At 42.8% G+C, this 19,553-nt stretch overlaps 1 protein-coding gene across 2 annotated transcripts in view; it reads left to right on the forward strand.

Annotated features, from left to right (window-relative positions):
• Window positions 1-7,055: 7,055 nt before the first annotated feature.
• The window catches only part of LOC133631462 (BTB/POZ domain-containing protein 10-like), a 30,050-nt gene continuing 17,552 nt past the window's right edge, over window positions 7,056-19,553 (forward strand). For both annotated transcript variants that reach the window (XM_062023662.1, XM_062023663.1), the window contains exons 1-4: window positions 7,056-7,325; window positions 7,738-8,053; window positions 13,540-13,642; window positions 18,926-19,046. In XM_062023662.1, the coding sequence (XP_061879646.1) occupies window positions 7,088-7,325; window positions 7,738-8,053; window positions 13,540-13,642; window positions 18,926-19,046 (778 nt within the window). In that variant the 5' untranslated portion in view covers window positions 7,056-7,087. The remainder of the gene's footprint in view (window positions 7,326-7,737; window positions 8,054-13,539; window positions 13,643-18,925; window positions 19,047-19,553) is intronic.

Here is a 19,553-nt window from a genome sequence, read left to right on the forward strand (position 1 = left end):
TCTAACATAATAGTGTGAGAGTCCAGTCCATAGTGGATCTAACATAATAGTGAGAGTCCAGTCCATAGTGGATCTAACATAATAGTTAGAGTCCAGTCCATAGTGGATCTAACATAATAGTGAGAGTCCAGTTCATAGTGGATCTAACATAATAGTGAGAGTCCAGTTCATAGTGGATCTAACATAATAGTGAGAGTCCAGTTCATAGTGGATCTAACATAATAGTGAGAGTCCAGTTCATAGTGGATCTAACATAATAGTGAGAGTCCAGTTCATAGTGGATCTAACATAATAGTGAGAGTCCAGTTCATAGTGGATCTAACATAATAGTGTGAGAGTCCAGTCCACAGTGGATCTAACATAATAGTGTGAGAGTCCAGTCCATAGTGGATCTAACATAATAGTGAGAGTCCAGTCCATAGTGGATCTAACATAATAGTGAGAGTCCAGTCCATAGTGGATCTAACATAATAGTGAGAGTCCAGTCCATAGTGGATCTAACATAACAATGAGAGTCCAGTCCATAGTGGATCTAACATAATAGTGAGAGTCCAGTCCATAGTGGATCTAACATAATAGTGAGAGTCCAGTCCATAGTGGATCTAACATAATAGTTAGAGTCCAGTCCATAGTGGATCTAACATAACAGTGAGAGTCCAGTCCATAGTGGATCTAACATAATAGTGAGAGTCCAGTCCATAGTGGGGCCAGCAGGAACCGTCCCGAGCGGAGACGGGTCAGCAGCACAGAGATGTCCCCAACCGATGCACAGGCTAGCGGTCCACCCCGGGTCCCGACTCTGGACAGCCAGCACTTCATCCATGGCCACCGGACCTGTGTAACTCCCCCTCCACAAGTGAGAGGGGAGCAGAGGAGAAAAGAAAATAAACGGCAGATCAACTGGTCTAAAAAGGGGGGTTATTTAAAGGCTAGAGTATACAAATGAGTTTTAAGATGGGACTTAAATGCTATGAGTTGGGAAATGGTGTTAGATGTAAATATAAACAGAATACAATGATTTGCAAATCCTTTTCAAGCCATATTCAGTTGAATATGCTACAAAGACAACATATTTCATGTTCAAACTCATAAACTTTTTTTTTTTTGCAAATAATCATTAAAGGCCTACTGAAATGATTTTTTTTTATTTAAACGGGGATAGCAGATCTATTCTATGTGTCATACTTGATCATTTCGCGATATTGCCATATTTTTGCTGAAAGGATTTAGTATAGAACAACGACGATAAAGATTGCAACTTTTGGTCTCTGATAAAAAAAAGGCTTGCCCCTACCGGAAGTAGCGTGACGTAGTCAGTTGAACATATACGCAAAGTTCCCTATTGTTTACAATGATGGCCGCATGAAGTGAGAGAGATTCGGACCGAGAAAGCGACAATTTCCCCATTAATTTGAGCGAGGATGAAAGATTTGTGGATGAGTAAAGTGCAAGTGAAGGACTAGTGGGGAGTTGAAGCTATTCAGATAGGGAAGATGCTGTGAGAGGCGGGGGTGACCTGATATTCAGCTGGAAATGACTACAACAGTAAATAAACACAAGACATATATATACTCTATTAGCCACAACACAACCAGGCTTATATTTAATATGCCACAAATTAATCCTGCATAAAAACACCTGCGTGGTTGTTATGCTAGCTCCTAGCTCCTCTGCTAGCTCCTAGCTCCATAGAACACGCCAATACAATTCAAACACCTGATCAACACACACAATCATTCAGCCCAAAAGACCGTTCACCTAACCCAAGGTTCATAAAGCTTATATATTTTTAAAAAGTTACGTACGTGACGCGCACATACGGTCAAGCTCTCAAATGTTTAGCAGCCAAGGCTGCATACTCACGGTACCTGATATTCAGCTGGGAATGACTACAACAGTAAATAAACACAAGACATATATATACTCTATTAGCCACAACACAACCAGGCTTATATTTAATATGCCACAAATTAATCCTGCATAAAAACACCTGCGTGTTTGTTATGCTAGCTCCTAGCTCCTATGCTAGCTCCTAGCTCCATAGAACACGCCAATACAATTCAAACACCTGATCAACACACACAATCACTCAGCCCAAAAGACCGTTCACCTAACCCAAGGTTCATGAAGCTTATATATTTTTAAAAAGTTACGTACATACGCAAAAAAAAGTTGCGCACATACGGTCAAGCGATCAAATGTTTAGAAGCCAAAGCTGCATACTCACAGTAGCACGTCTGCGTCTTTGTCATCCAAATCAAAGTAATCCTGGTAAGAGTCTGTGTTGTCCCAGTTCTCTACAGGCGTCTGTGTATCGAAGTCAAAAGTCCTCCTGGTTAGAGTCTCTGTTATCCGAGTTCTTCCATCTTGACTGCATCTTTCGGGAATGTAAACAAAGAAGCGCCGGCTGTGTTCTGTTGTTGCTGACTACGTTCGAAAAATACGTCCATTTCGCACCGACAACTTTCTTCTTTGCTTGCTCAGCTTCCTTCTCCATAATGCAATGAACATGATTGCAACAGATTCACGAACACAGATGTCCAGAATACTGTGGAATTATGAAATGAAAACAGAGCTTTTTCGTATTGGCTTCAATGTGGAAGGCATACCCGTGTTCCCCGGGCTACGTCACGCGCATACGTCATCCTCAGAGGCGTTTCGAACCGGAAGTTTAGCGGCAAATTTAAAATGTCACTTTATAAGTTAACCCGGCCGTATTGGCATGTGTTATAATGTTAAGATTTCATCATTGACATATAAACTATCAGACTGCGTGGTCGGTAGTAGTGGCTTTCAGTAGGCCTTTAACTTAGAATGTCATGGCTGCAACACGTGCCAAAGTAGTTGTGAAAGGGCATGTTCACCACTGTGTTACATGGCCTTTCCTTTTAACAACACTCAGTAAAGGTTTGGGAAGTGAGGAAACTAATTGTTAAAGCTTTGAAAGTGGAGGTGTAACGCAGGTGTCAAATTCATACCTTTTTGAATTTGACTGGTATGATCTTGCCTGCTAGTTACTCTTTGAGCGCTGTGCGTGCTTCCGGGTCACGTGACCGCCGCGGTCCAATTAGCTTGGCTTATAAACCGGTACCAGGAAGTGGCCCGCAGACAGACCGATTGTATTCTCGAGGTAGATTTGTATTCTTGTTTTCACCTGTAATATTGTGCTGACTGAGTAGAAACTCAAATGCCTACTTTGTAACTTTATAGAGCCAACTACCAGCGCCGGAGTTTTTTTCTCATTAAGCTGTGTGTGACGGTAGAAGAGTTGGTGAGTCCATATTTATGAACATAGCACCTTTAGCATGTATGTTTCTTGGATTGTTTTCATTGCAGCAGTCTTTGTAGCATATTCTCAATCGTCCATATACAAGGTTTATGATTTAAACCTTTGATAACTATTTGTGTATTGAATGTACTATTAAATGTGTTTTGATAATAAGCACGTTTAGTGCACTGATTGTTTTGTATAGGTCATATTTATGCTGCTAATAGTTATTTTGGCATTTTATTGCATACTGTGATTCTGACATGTATTGATTTATATTGTACAATATTGAGCAAAGAACTAGAACATATTCTGGATACTTTATAATACAATTAGTGTTATTTAAAGAAGATATTTTGTGTACACATGGATTTATAAGAATGTTCCTGGCTCTTACACAGGCCAGGCTTCTTTTTTTTGATGGCGAGCTAAAGAAAGAAGAATCTAGTCCAAGGACTGGTTTTGGAAGATCCCAGCCAGGAACCACCACCTGTTCTGTCTGGGCGGGTAGGAGGCTCTCCAGCCGACCCTTTACATTTTTTCCCCATCTTTAACCAGCAGTACATGGATTGTACTGCCATCCTTTTTTTCCCCACAAACTCTAAGTCTGAACTGAGATTTATTCAGATCCAGAGACATTAATTACTGAAATTTGAATTGTGTATATAGTCACTGTTGTTTTCCAGATTACTTTCCTGTTGAATGGCCATTCAACGTATTGTGTGTATATATCTGCTGTCCCTCACAAATTGTTTAATACACGGTGTTAACCAACCTGCAATTTGAGCTTTGCCTTCTCTCTCCGAGTCGAAGCCCTAGTCTTTTGTTCCTAGCCCATAAAACTCAATATTTATTGCATTGATTGTAGCACGGATTGGTTACAGAATTCTTTCCCATTCTTGTTTTATGTAGAGCTTCAGTCGTTCAACAGTCCGGGGGTCTCCCTTGTGCTATTTTACGCTTCATACTGCGCCACACATTTTGGATGGGACACAGGTCTGGACTGCAGGCGGGCCAGGAAAGTACCCGCACTCTTTTTTTACGAAGCCACGCTGTTGTAACACGTGCTGAATGTGGCTTGGCATTGTCTTGCTGAAATAAGCAGGGGCGTCCATGAAAAAGATGGCGTTTAGATGGCAACATATGTTGCTCCAAAAGCTGTATGTACCTTTCAGCATTAATGGTGCCTTCACAGATGTGTAAGTTACCCATGTCTTGGGCACTAATGCACCCCCATACCATCACACATGCTGCCTTTTACACTTTGCGTCGATAACAATCTGGATGGTTTGCTTCCCCTTTGGTCCGGATGACACGATGTCGAATATTTCCAAAAACAATTTGAAATGTGGACTCGTCAGACCACAGAACACTTTTCCACTTTGCATGAGTCCATCTTAGATGATCTCGGGCCCAGAGAAGCCGGCTGCGTTTCTGGGTGTTGTTGATAAATGGCTTTCGCTTTGCATAGTAGAGCTACTAACTGGGTTAATAAAAGTACTGTTAATACCCATCTTGACTAACTGGGTTAATAAAAGTGCTGTTAATACCCATCTTGACTAACTGGTTAATAAAAGTACTGTTAATACCCATCTTGACTAACTGGTTAATAAAAGTACTGTTAATACCCATCTTGACTAACTGGGTTAATAAAAGTACTGTTAATACCCATCTTGACTAACTGGGTTAATAAAAGTGTTGTTAATACCCATCTTGACTAACTGGGTTAATAAAAGTACTGTTAATACCCATCTTGACTAACTGGTTAATAAAAGTACTGTTAATACCCATCTTGACTAACTGGTTAATAAAAGTACTGTTAATACCCATCTTGACTAACTGGGTTAATAAAAGTGTTGTTAATACCCATCTTGACTAACTGGTTAATAAAAGTACTGTTAATACCCATCTTGACTAACTGGGTTAATAAAAGTGTTGTTAATACCCATCTTGACTAACTGGTTAATAAAAGTACTGTTAATACCCATCTTGACTAACTGGTTAATAAAAGTACTGTTAATACCCACCTTGACTAAGTGGGTTAATAAAAGTGCTGTTAATACCCATCTTGACTAAGTGGGTTAATACAAGTACTGTTAATACCCATCTTGACTAAGTGGGTTAATAAAAGTGTTGTTAATACCCATCTTGACTAAGTGGGTTAATAAAAGTGCCTCTGACTGTTTACAGTACACTTGTCATTCACTTCAATTTCACTGAATTTCGTTTCAAAATGAATATCTTTATATGTATACTTTCACTGGAAAATATATGGAGATCTATATCCAACATGGAGTTTAAGTAAAAACATATCGAGATATACTTTTTGGTCCTTATCGACCAGCCCGACCGACCATACAGCACCTTTAAGTGCTCCACTTCTTTGGTGTCCGATCGCTCTTTACTTTCATTTGTCATTTGACTGCCTTCAGCTGCTGGAAGTAAAACATCAGCTACACTGTTAAGCAGGAATACTTCAATGACAATACTTGTTCTTTCACATTTGTGTCTTTGAATTCATGTCTTAGTGACAGACATTGTGGCGTGTCAGTGTTGGACTGCCACCACCACCAACACCACCACCACCACCACCACCAGCAGCAGCAGCAGCGGTGGACCGGGAGCATGAGCCTGTACAGGAAGGATGACACCAGCGGTCAAGCAGCAGGAGGAGGGAGCATGAGCCTGTACAGGAAGGATGACACCAGCGGTCAAGCAGCAGGAGGAGGGAGCATGAGCCTGTACAGGAAGGATGACACCAGCGGTCAAGCAGGAGGAGGGAGCATGAGCCTGTACAGGAAGGATGACACCAGCGGTCAAGCAGCAGGAGGAGGGAGCATGAGCCTGTACAGGAAGGATGACACCAGCGGTCAAGCAGCAGGAGGAGGGAGCATGAGCCTGTACAGGAAGGATGACACCAGCGGTCAAGCAGGAGGAGGGAGCATGAGCCTGTACGGGAAGGATGACACCAGCGGTCAAGCAGGAGGAGGGAGCATGAGCCTGTACAGGAAGGATGACACCAGCGGTCAAGCAGCAGGAGGAGGGAGCATGAGCCTGTACAGGAAGGATGACACCAGCGGTCAAGCAGCAGGAGGAGGGAGCATGAGCCTGTACAGGAAGGATGACACCAGCGGTCAAGCAGCAGGAGGAGGGAGCATGAGCCTGTACGGGAAGGATGACCCCAGCGGTCAAGCAGGAGGAGGGAGCATGAGCCTGTACGGGAAGGATGACCCCAGCGGTCAAGCAGGAGGAGGGAGCATGAGCCTGTACGGGAAGGATGACACCAGCGGTCAAGCAGGAGGAGGGAGCATGAGCCTGTACGGGAAGGATGACCCCAGCGGTCAAGCAGGAGGAGGGAGCATGAGCCTGTACGGGAAGGATGACACCAGCGGTCAAGCAGGAGGAGGGAGCATGAGCCTGTACGGGAAGGATGACACCAGCGGTCAAGCAGGAGGAGGGAGCATGAGCCTGTACGGGAAGGATGACACCAGCGGTCAAGCAGGAGGAGGGAGCATGAGCCTGTACGGGAAGGATGACACCAGCGGTCAAGCAGGAGGAGGGAGCATGAGCCTGTACGGGAAGGATGACACCAGCGGTCAAGCAGGAGGAGGGAGCATGAGCCTGTACGGGAAGGATGACCCCAGCGGTCAAGCAGGAGGAGGGAGCATGAGCCTGTACGGGAAGGATGACACCAGCGGTCAAGCAGGAGGAGGGAGCATGAGCCTGTACGGGAAGGATGACACCAGCGGTCAAGCAGGAGGAGGGAGCATGAGCCTGTACGGGAAGGATGACACCAGCGGTCAAGCAGGAGGAGGGAGCATGAGCCTGTACGGGAAGGATGACACCAGCGGTCAAGCAGGAGGAGGGAGCATGAGCCTGTACGGGAAGGATGACACCAGCGGTCAAGCAGGAGGAGGGAGCATGAGCCTGTACGGGAAGGATGACACCAGCGGTCAAGCAGGAGGAGGGAGTGATAATGGTGACTCGTCCCGTGAGAGAGAAGAGAGTCAGCTGACCCCCTGCATGAGGAATGTCACATCCCCGACCTGGCAGCATGGTGAGGATGGCTTAAAGGAGTGGCGTTGTTACATCCACCATGTTTGCTATACCGTTTACGCCTTTTGTTGACTTAGAAAAACAATCAGGGTGTGACGACAAACTTTTCAACACATCACAATAGATGGGGGCCACTAATACTTGCCACAGTCATCTGGACAAATGATCTAAAAGATCCCTGAGCTGATCCTTTTGTTAAAAAGCCAGTTAGGATGTCATCTACTATAGAGAGTTGTGCATTCACACATAGTCCTGTTATCATGTGTTTAATAACGCGGGCGGTGCAAATATATTCAAGGTGGGCCACCACAAACACTGCGTTAGATGGTCAAGGATGAAGAGTTTTGCTAAGATATAAGAAGTGATGCACAGCTGCACTTGGGAAATGTTAGAAATGATCTTTTTCCCCGCAGATGGACAACGTGGTGATGGCGGCTCATCCTCCAGATCTTCCAGTCCACGGCCTCCTAGGGCCTCTCTTCCGTCTTCAAGTGTACAAGGAGCGGTATTTGCAGGACACCTATCCCAAACCCCTAGCCACGCAAGAGGGGACCTCCACCCCAAGACCCTTGGTCAAAGACCATGTGATACCATGCTTGTGTATGACCTCCGTAGTAAAGAGTTTCATCACGGAGGAGGAGGAGAGTGCTTGACGCTTGTCGTGGACAATACAAGATTTGTCGTGGACTCCGCCATCTTTACAGCCCAAGCCAACACCATGCTGGGAAGGTAAATACATCACACTTCACAAACATGACTTTACATTTAGTGACAACTATACTTCACTCCTACTTACGCGGCAGCATTTAGCACACATGAAAGTGCCAGGATAGTAATTGGGTTCTCAAAGAACCACAAATGTATTGCAATTAGGGCGCAGCGGATAAGGCGCACTGCCAATGAATGGTCTATTTTCCACCTTTTTTCATGACCTTTGTTTTCATCTCATGCAGTGGTTTTTAACCTTGTTGGAGGTACCGAACCCCACCAGTTTCATATGCGCATTCACCCAACTCTTCTTTAGTGAAAATTCAAAAAAAAAAATTCAAATTCAAGACAAAGTTATATGTTTTTGGTAACACTTTAGTATGGGGAACATATTTTAAGTAACAAAGACTTAATTTAGAGTTATTTGGACACTAGGGGAACATATTCTAAGTAACAAAGACTTAATTTAGAGTTATTTGGACACTAGGGGAACATATTCTAAGTAACAAAGAATTAATTTAGAGTTATTTGGTTAGGTTTAGGGTTAGAGGGTTAAGGTTATAATAAGGCCATTCCGAATAAGGCATTAATAAGTACTTAATGATGACTAGTTAAGAGCCAATATGTTACTAATTTGCATGTTAATAAGCAACTAATTAATGGTGAATATGTTCCCCATACTAAAGTGTTAGCATGTTTTATTACTGGTGCACAAAATGAAGCGTGCATGAACATCACCTTGTTCAAACAACAAAACCAACACAGTGCATAAACTCACAACAAATGACACACCTGCAAATCAGTCTGACTTCTGCTGTTGTCGTATCCGTAATACGGCGATAGGGAGAAGTTTGTATTTACACCATGAGTCGGGTGTGTCTTGACATCCGCCGAACCCCTGAGGCCGACTCACCGAACCCCTAGGGTTCCATCAAACCCAGGTTAAGAACCACTGGTCTAATTATTATTGCGATCAAAAATTGAATCATTCAATGATGTTGAAAATTTGAAGTATCAGTATCGGCATTGGTATGCCCACTGCTGCCCCTGTAACTACTTGGTATTGGATTGGTACCCAAACTTGTGGTATCGCCTAAAACTAATGTAAAGTATCCAAACAAAAGAAGAATAAGTGTTCATTTTATTTCAACAGGAGTGTAGATAGAAACATGTTACAACAGAAAGTAACCAGATATCAACAGTAAATTAGCAAGTAGATGAATAATAGTTTTGACAAAATAATACAACTGGAAATGACACAATGTTAGCGCATACGCCGTCAGCTAAATTAGGAGCATTTTGAACCTGTTTTGTCTATTATCGTTTACATACCAAATGTTGTATTGTGATTTATTTCATTATCAAAAGAAAAATGCAATATACATCATATCAATCGCAATTACTCCTCCACAGTTACAATCGATAAACTCTGGTAATAGAAGGGAACATCTATTTCAATCCCACTTATAAATGTTCTGCCTCCGGGGCTGAATCGCTGCTCCACTGGTGTGTGTGTGTGTGTGTGTGTGTGTGTGTGTGTGTGTGTGTGTGTGTGTGTGTGTGTGTGTGTGTGTGTGTGTGTGTGTGTGTGTGTGTGTGTGTGTGTGTGTGTGTGTGTGTGTGTGTGTGTGTGTGTGTGTGTGTGTGTGTGTGTGTGTGTGTGTGTGTGTGTGTGTGTGTGTGTGTGTGTGTGTGTGTGTGTGTGTGTGTGTGTGTGTGTGTGTGTGTGTGTGTGTGTGTGTGTGTGTGTGTGTGTGTGTGTGTGTGTGTGTGTGTGTGTGTGTGTGTGTGTGTGTGTGTGTGTGTGTGTGTGTGCTATATTGCCAAATATATTTGGCCAGCCATCCAAAGGATGACAATCACTAATCACAGGTGTATCAAATCCAGCACTTAGGCATGGAGACTGTTTCTACAAACATGTGTGAAAGAATGGGCCGCTCTCAGTGATTTCCAGCATGGAACTGTCATAGGATGCCACTTGGGCAACAAATCCAGTCGTGAAAATTCCTCGCTCGTAAATATTCCAAAGTCAACTGTCAGCTTTATTATAAGAAAAATGAAAAGTTTGGGAACAACAGCAACTCAGCCACCAAGTGGTAGACCAGGTAAAGTGACAGAGAGGTTAGCATAGTGCAAAGACTTTCTGCACAGTCACTTGCTACAGAGCCAGGAGAACGCTACATTTCAGACTGCATTGTGTGAAATTTGGTGGAGGAGGAATTATGGTGTGGGGTTGTTTTTCAGAAGTTGGGCTTGGCCCCTTAGTTCCAGTGAGAGGAACTTTGAATGCTCCAGGATACCAAAACATTTTGGACAATTCCATGCTCCCAACCTTGTGGGAACAGTTTGGAGCGGGCCCCTTCCTCTTCCAACATGACCAAGCAAGGTTCATCAAGACATGCATGACAGAGTCTGGTGTGGATGAACTTGACTGGCCTGCACACAGTCCTGACCTGAACCCGATACAACACCTTTGGGATGAATTAGAGGGGAGACTGAGAGCCAGGCCTTCTCCACCAGCATCAGTGGGGGACCTCACCAATGCACTTTTGGAAGAATGGTGGAACATTCCTATGCATGTCTTTGGAGGTGGGAGGGGCCTATCCCCAAGTGCATGTCTTTGGAGGTGGGAGGGGCCTATCCCCAGGTGCATGTCTTTGGAGGTGGGAGGGGCCTATCCCCAGGTGCATGTCTTTGGAGGTGGGAGGAAGCCGGAGTAGAACCCACGCAGTCACAGGGAGAACATGCAAACGCCACACAGAAAGATCCCGAGCCGGGATCGAACCCAGGACCTTCGTATTGTGAGGCACATGCACTAACCCCTGTTTCACTGTGCTGCCTCTGTGTGTATGTATGTATAAGTGTGTGTGTATGTATGTATATTCATGTATATTTATGTATATATATATATATATATATATATATATATATATATATATATATACAGGATACCGTATTAAGTCGCACAGGCCGAAAATGCACAATAAATTACAAAATAACATATATAAGTCGCACTGGAGTATAAGTCGCATTTTTTCGGTAAATGTATTTGCTAAAAGCCAACAGCAAGAATAGACATTTGAAAGGCAATTTAAAATGTGTAAAGAATAGTGAACAACAGGCTGAATAAGTGTACGTTATATGAGGCATAAATAACCAACTGGTATGTTAACGTAACATATTATGGTAAGAGTCATTCAAATAACTATAACATATAGAACATGCTATACGTTTACCAAACAATCTGTCACTCCCGATCGCTAAATCCCATGAAATCTTCCTCCCCGGTGTGGCCTCTGCTATGTCCTTTCTTTCTGCTGCTCGATCTCTGTTCTCTGCTGCATATTTCACTACGTCCAGCTTGTAATCTGCAGTATAGGATTTCCTTTTCGCTGCCATTTTAGTTCAGTCCTTCTCAGTTTTTATAAGTTACCGCCAATGTTGATGACCCATTCTAATAGCTGCGGCAGTAGCATATAGCAGTTAGCATCCTATGACCCACAATGCACTTCTGCCATGACCCTCCCCCGCCAAATTCTTATTGGTTGACGTGTGAGTGACGATTCTAGACATTTTCTTCGTCGCTCACGGGAATGAGCTAAATAATATTATTTGATATTTTACGGTAATGTGTTAATAATTTCACACATAAATCGCCCCGGAGTATACGTCACACCCACGGCCAAACTATGAAAAAAACGTTGACTTATATTCCGAAAAATACGGTATGGGGCGCACTCGGGGCCTTCTTGTCTTGGGTTGCTTTTGATTGATTGATTGAGAAGTTTATTGACATCTTCAAGCCGGGCTGCGTGTCTGGGGCACCTGGGTCCTTCTTTCAGATGCTCGTCTTGGTTTGGGCCCGCTAGGACTCGTCCCCGCGTCTGTCGTGGCCCTTTGGTGCGTTGCATTACCATGCATAATACCTTATGCTGTGTTGCATGGTGGCCAGTTGCTGGGGTAGTGACCTTCTGTGTCGGCGTGTCTGTGATTCATGCTTTCCTTTCCTCCTTTTTTAACATTTTTTTAATTTCCTCAGTGGGAGGATCAGCCAGGGCGGTTGCTGGATTGGGCTCATGGGGCCCTAGTTGCTTGTGGGGCGGGGCGGTCTTCCCGTCTCTGGGCCCCTTGGGGCGGGGCGTCCTGTCTTTTCACCCCTGGGGGTATGGTCTCTTGCTGGCTTGGGGGCTGGCTGTCTCCTGCTTCTCCCGTGCCTTGTCCTCTGCCGGGCACCTCTGTCTATGGCCTGCTGCTGGCCTGCCAGGTGGGACTGTGGGCCTGGTTCTGGGGCTCCTTTTGCTGGATGGCCTGCCTGCGTGGGGCCGGAGGTCCCTCGTTCCTTGGGTATTGCACCTGCTGTTTTGGGTTGGGCTCTCTGGGTGGCTGGGGCCATACTTTGCCTCCCGCACATTCTGGGAGACAAATATATTGTACATACAATGTACATACACACAATTCATACATACAGTACATATGCTCCAGCACCCCCACGACCCCGAAAGGGACAAGCGGTAGAAAATGGATGGATGGATGTTCATTAATTTGTATATACATACGTACACACATAGGTACCTACGCACATATACTGGCATATATGTACACAAATACAGTACATACATACACACACACGGTACATACATTCACTGTACAAACATACATAAACACAAACTGAACATACCCGAGCGAGTGTGAATGTTGTCTACCTGTGTTTGCCCTGCGATGATGTGGCCACTCGTCCAGGGTGTACCCTGCTTTCCGCCCAAGTGCAGCTGGGATAGGCTCCAGCCACGCCCGAAAGGGACATGCGGTAGAAATGGATGTATGGACCAACAATATGATTTGCATGAATAGCTGAACAGAACAAAAAAAGAAATGTTCTGCCTTAGTTTCTCCTCCATTTTCTTTGCGTTTACCACCGATGACCGTGTGTGCACCAGGTGATACTCCCATCATTTTACCACTGATGACCGTGTGTGCACCAGGTGATACTCCCATCATTTTACCACTGATGACCGTGTGTGCACCATGTGATACTCCCATCATTTTACCACTGATGACCGTGTGTGCACCAGGTGATACTCCCATCATTTTACCACTGATGACCGTGTGTGCACCAGGTGATACTCCCATCATTTTACCACTGATGACCGTGTGTGCACCATGTGATACTCCCATCATTTTACCACTGATGACCGTGTGTGCACCATGTGATACTCCCATCATTTTACCACCGATGACCGTGTGTGCACCATGTGATACTCCCATCATTTTACCACTGATGACCGTGTGTGCACCAGGTGATACTCCCATCATTTTACCACTGATGACCGTGTGTGCACCAGGTGATACTCCCATCATTTTGTGGTGTCTACTAGTGTTTTTTTGATACTGAGAAGTTTTCTCTAAATACTTGATAGCTGTTGCAGCCTCTCTTGGCTCTGCATCGTCACTGTTTTCTTCTGGTTCTGGATTCAAGATGCTTGTTGTTTTTCCTGCTTTCTTCGTAGGATGTTTAGCTCCGGGTGGGACAACAATTTCCCAAGGCCCAATGAAAAAGGAGAGTTTGAAGTGGCGGATGGTATCAGCTGCTCTCTCTTCAGAGCCATTCTGGTAAGAATGACATCCCAACCCTTAGGCTGACATCTTTAACACTTTGTCTTAAGCTTCTTGTACACTGGACTTGTTTATTGTTTCATAAAATGAAAAAGAAACTGCACGATTGTAATCAAAAGATTATTTATTAACTGAATGTTTATACTACGAGATGGAACATGTAGTAGGAGTAGAAGTAGGAAGAAGGAGCGTGATTACATCTATTTGACAAACACAAGCTATGCTCATGCATTTAGTTGCCATTCACAACTACTGTCATACATCCATTTCATGGTGAGCTCTGTTCTGAGTGGAAAGTGTCAAGTCAAAGTGATGAATGGTCTCCACCGTCGTGCTGACGTTCACATTCAGAGTGTCGCTCATCTTCTATTCTTTTTTTTACATCCTCAGAGTTGCTCATGAGGTTATATGATGAACTATTATGCAAGTATGCAGGGGCACTGCAAAAAAGAGCTGACTAAATGTAATATAAAAAGACGGAATAATACAAATAAAAACTAGTGAAATGATCTGTCCTTGCAGCTAGTTACAGTTGATAAGACATTGTAAATTAAGATTTGTATATCTAGAAATTAGCAGGACTTTTAAGATAGAAATACGTTTTTTGTGTGACGCGTAGGTGAAGTGGATCCCAAGGATGCAGAGACGTTTATCGTATGGACAAGAGTTCTTCCTTTTATTTAGGAGGAAGCACAAAGTAGCAAAATAAAGGCGATGGTGGTAAACACAAAAAACACCATGCAAAAAAACTACTTTGCGAAATAAAATACACATAACCACAAGCACTAGACAAGGCTAGGAAAAATACTTCATGAAAGAAGTTAAACAGAAAAACAAAGAACAAAATAAGGACGCTAGACAAGACTATAAAAGATGCAGGCACACCTGAGAAGATCGGCACGTTTGCTTTGTTTTCTTTGTATGTTGACTGTTATATCAGAATCAGAATTAGAATAGTTATGTATTAATATGTTAATATTATTAATGTTAATATGAGGAATAAATCATTTTCCTTACCTGCATTTTGCCTCCGGAGTTTCCGTCTGCATCCTGGGAGAACAACCCACATTTTGTTCTGAAAACAAGCATCATTTAACTTGCAATTCTTAAATTTAGCATCCCCGGGATGTTGCAGAATCTATTAACAGTTATCTATCTGGGTAAAATCAGAATCTTTTATTTGAATAGCAAATAGACAAAATATAATTATTCATGCTAAAATTATGATTATGATGTAAAGTCAATTACTTTAAATAAAAAAATAAAAAATGCTCTTAAAACTAAGGACATTTCTAGAAATACAATTTTAAATCTTGGCAAGTGGCATAAAAGGTGCAGTGTGAAAGCACCAAATTGAACACACCCTGTGCAAGGATGGAGACAAGTACTATAGTAAGAGTTTGAGCAGTGTAAATGATAAAGTACAGTATTCATAGTTCCATATTGTAGTCCTCTACTTAACAATGGTGGCACTCTACTTTAATCTTATCCACTTGTCTTTGTTTATGTATTTTACCGGTACGTTTATGGTAGCAACTAACAACTTTTTTTTTAAACATTTCCACTTTTACAATTGGCAGTAATACAATTGAATACGTGTCAAATGCTTTTCCCCAAAACAAGAAAGCCACGATAAAAACATGCATCAGTCCAATAAGTACAGGCAAATATTGACATGAAGCTGCACTCCCCAATGCAGCAATACACTAAAGCAGACAATCAATCATCTACAGTTCAATCGGGGTTCAATTTGAGACGAGTCTCTTTTACACTATACTTCCTGAAACTGCACAGAACAGCCATTCAATGTCATACTAAACTTCTCCAGTTTGAGAAAATAAAGAACGTCTTAAATCCAGCGGGTGTGGCAAGGAGGCGCTGTTAGCAAATCATTGAATTACTAACCGACTTATTCTTTAATAGATGTAATTATAAACAAGGGAAAGTAACCAATGTGTTACTTTTCAAAAAACGTTGAAATATGTGACATATGCAGTTGAGAGATGTTTCATGAGAGAAGAGTGTGTGTGTGTGGCTTTAAGAGGCGGTGCCTGTTGCCAAGTGAAGCGTGACGTCAGCGAGGCTGTTTTAGCTCAGTGATGGTAGTCTGTGGACTGGAAGGAAATTGTTGACGGCAGCACGTGTGGAATGTTTTTTTACTGATAGTTAATAACGCCATTGAACGTGCATCAATGGTTGTGTCTCCCCTTGTCCACTAATGGGGTATTGTGGGATTATTCAGGTTTGTCATGTTCATTTTTCCCCTCTAGTAGTTCAGTTCAGTTTGAGTGGAACATGCATACGATGCAATGTAAGGCATCACACATTTCCACTTCTTTCATTACAGCACGTCCGAAAAGGAGTAGGAAGAAGCAGAGCTTATTTAATCCTTCCCCTTTTCATACCATAGCAATTTTATCCCATTTCCTTGTTCTCTGTAACAGAACAGTAAACAAATAAATAATAAATAAATAATATACCATAGTAAATGAATAAATATTAAATACATAAATAATAGAGATGCGCGTATAGGCAATTATTTCATCCGCAACTGCATCACGAAAGTCGTCATCCACCCGCCATCCACCCGAACCAACATTTTATCAAAACCACAATAGCTAGTTTTATAACCACCCGGGTGGTATTTATCATTATTATAATATTATTGTCATTTCCATTAAGAAAGTGTTGACTATTGTTGCCAGGAGTGCGTTCCTCACACTTTGTGTGCGCAGTTGCAGCAAGCAGAAGGATGCTTTTAACAAGTTAAAAACATGTTTTAGAAAGACTTGGCCTATATTTTTGTTAGGTAAAAAAAATTGTTCTGAATTTATTTCAATGAATATGAACTTGTTAATGTTATAATGCTCAAATAGGGACGAGGGCGGGGTGCACAGTGAAGCAATGAACAATTTCACGACAAAGATGAACCTTTATTGATTGATCTGCAGCCATGACAAAATATCAGACAATCTCCGTTGTCAACGACAGGCAGGAAAATCAAGATAAACACATAGCCTATGTTGTAGGCATAGGCATAGGCTCATACGCTTTTAAGTTGAAATAAAATAAACACATAGCCTATGTTGTAGGCATAGGCATAGGCTCATACGCTTTTAAGTTGAAATAAAATAAACACATAGCCTATGTTGTAGGCATAGGCTCATACGCTTTTAAGTTGAAATAAAAAATGTGCCTATAAGCCTTAGGCTGTCAATCACACGCACAAACTTAAATTATACAACAACATATGTATGTCATCCCTATTTAAACAAAAATAAATTAAATAAATAATAATAATTGAATTATAATGAAAATAGACGAACAAAGCAGGCTAAATAGTCTTACATTGTAGCCAATGGGAGATGCGCTTCACTTGAAAGCGAGGCCAAATAATGAACACACACTAGTATATCTCCAATAGAAAAAAAAACACAATAAACAACGCAATTGCCTTAATTCCTTTGCATTGTAGTGCGCCCAAAAAACACGTAACCATCACAATTATTCAGCTGACCCAACTCAATATAGGTTAGACATGGGCTTATTTGGTATAGCCTAGGTAACGTAGACTAATTGGTTTAACATATCCAACCGTATGTCTACTTACTTTTTTTTTTTAGCACTATGCAGGAATAAAATGGCATCTACAGTGCCAGGACTCATGCAGGCGAGAGCGCCTGGCCTCTAAAATGCACCCTGCTGCGCTGAAGGAGCGCTCACTTGCGCCACTCACTTGTTGCTGGGACACATAGGAAGGATTCTCTTGATACATTTACCATGTATATATATTTCACAATTGGTTCAACCGCCATCCGCCCGAATCTATTTAAAATCTATTTTTTTCGTCATTCATCCGCCCGACACCGCGGGTGTGTCCGCAAACCGCGCATCTCTAATAAATAATCTTTGTCTCAATAAAAAAAAAAAAAAAAAGAAAAAAAGTGTTGAAGATGTCGATCATAATTGTTGTTGTGTGTACTTAGTGAACACTTGTAGTTTGAACAGTCTCTTAAAGTCAATCATATTGCTGCTTTCTTTCATTAAAACAGTTAGCTCCATCTTTTGACACTTCTTCCACTCCCGTCTTTGCACGCTACAACAAAGATGACGCTGTCCAAGTGGAGGCACGTAGCTAAGAGCGCCCACAAAACGGTGCATCCTGAAGCGACTGTCAGAAAGTGAGTTGAAGATGATGAGTAAAACATCATCTATGCAACATTTTGAGCAAAGAAGCAGCATTACATGTTATGTAGACCACAAGGAAGTCTTTTACATGTAGAAAATAATCATAATAATACCTGGGATTTATATAGCGCTTTTCTAAGTACCCAAAGTCGCTTTACATTCTTGAACCCATCATTTATTCACACCTGGTGGTGGTAAGCTACTTTCGTAGCCACAGCTGCCCTGGGGTAGACTGATGGAAGCGTGGCTGCCAACTTGGCCCCTCCGACCACCACCTATCATTCATCATTAATTTCACCGATGTGAGCGGCACCGGGGGCAAGGGTGAAGTGTCCTGCCCAAGGACACAACGGCAGCGATTTTTTTTTTGGATGGTAAGAAGCGGGGAGCGAACTTGCAACCCTCAGGTTTCTGGCACGGTTGCTCTACCAACTACGCCACGCCGCCCCTCCTTTTACATTTAGAAAACAATCATTATAATATAACTCCTTTAATGCGCCTTATAATCCGGTGCGCCTTTTGTATGAAAAAAGACCTGACTAGACCCGCTCATCGACAACGTCGAATTAGAGATGATAGTAGTTGTATCTGTGCTGGAAGTGGTAAGGTGATGGTTTCCATGGCAACGTAGAATTAGAGATGATAGTAGTTGTATCCGTGCTGGAAGTGGTAAGGTGATGGTTTCCATGGCAACGTCGAATTAGAGATGATAGTAGTTGTATCTGTGCTGGAAGTGGTAAGGTGATGGTTTCCATGGCAACGTAGAATTAGAGATGATAGTAGTTGTATCTGTGGTGGAAGTGGTAAGGTGGTGGTTTCCATGGCAACGAGGGAGGTGGACATGCAAAGTGGAGTGACGACAGCAGCTTTCCTCTTCATCGCTGCCTTATTTAGCTCTGGTGATGCTGGCCCACTTTCACTTTGTCAGCACCGCACCTGCCCTCCACTCCTCTCTGCCTGCAGCCTCGGTGAGTCAAGCAGCATCAATAATGGAGTCTTGTGTTGTCATCCTTTGTGTGTGTGTGTGTGTGTGTGTGTGTGTGGGAACACCCTCCTTCCTGCACACTGTGTGCATGGCGCTGAAAATGGCAGGATTACTACAAATCAGGGATAATCCGCTGCCCTGACGGCGTTTCCATTCCTGAGCTGAGGGAGGCATGTGACTACCTGTGTGTCGCCTTCAACTGCAGCACCATCAAGTGCAGAGACCTCAGTGAGTACACACTTCTTCCTGCGGGTGTTGTTGATGCACTGTCTTCCATGCTGGCTTCACACCAACTTGCGTACATTCAGGGTTGGAAATGAATTGTTGTGCAGAATATTTTGTGTAACTCATGTTTGTGTTCTGGCTGTGGTTGCTTTGTTTGGGAGTGTGTGGGAGGGGCCACTTCTACTAATGGCAGCTCTTGTCTTTGTAGATGTGTGTGTGTATATGTGTGTGTGTGTGTTCATCTGTGTATATGTGTTCATCTGTATATGTGTGTGTGTGTGTGTGTGTGTTCATATGTATACGTGTGTGTGTGTGTTCATGTGTATACGTGTGTGTGCGTGTGTGTGTTCATGTGTATACGTGTGTGTGTGCGTGTGTGTGTTGATGTGTATACGTGTGTGGGCAGCCAAAGTAAGTACTGATTACTGTTATGGGCTTGTCACGGTAACAGAATTTCGGTAGTGAATTTCCCACAATTCTTGATAGTTTTTGATACAGCAGTTGAAAAAA

Source organism: Entelurus aequoreus, linkage group LG16 (assembly GCF_033978785.1).
Source record: "Entelurus aequoreus isolate RoL-2023_Sb linkage group LG16, RoL_Eaeq_v1.1, whole genome shotgun sequence".
NCBI classification, from domain to species: domain Eukaryota; kingdom Metazoa; phylum Chordata; class Actinopteri; order Syngnathiformes; family Syngnathidae; genus Entelurus; species Entelurus aequoreus.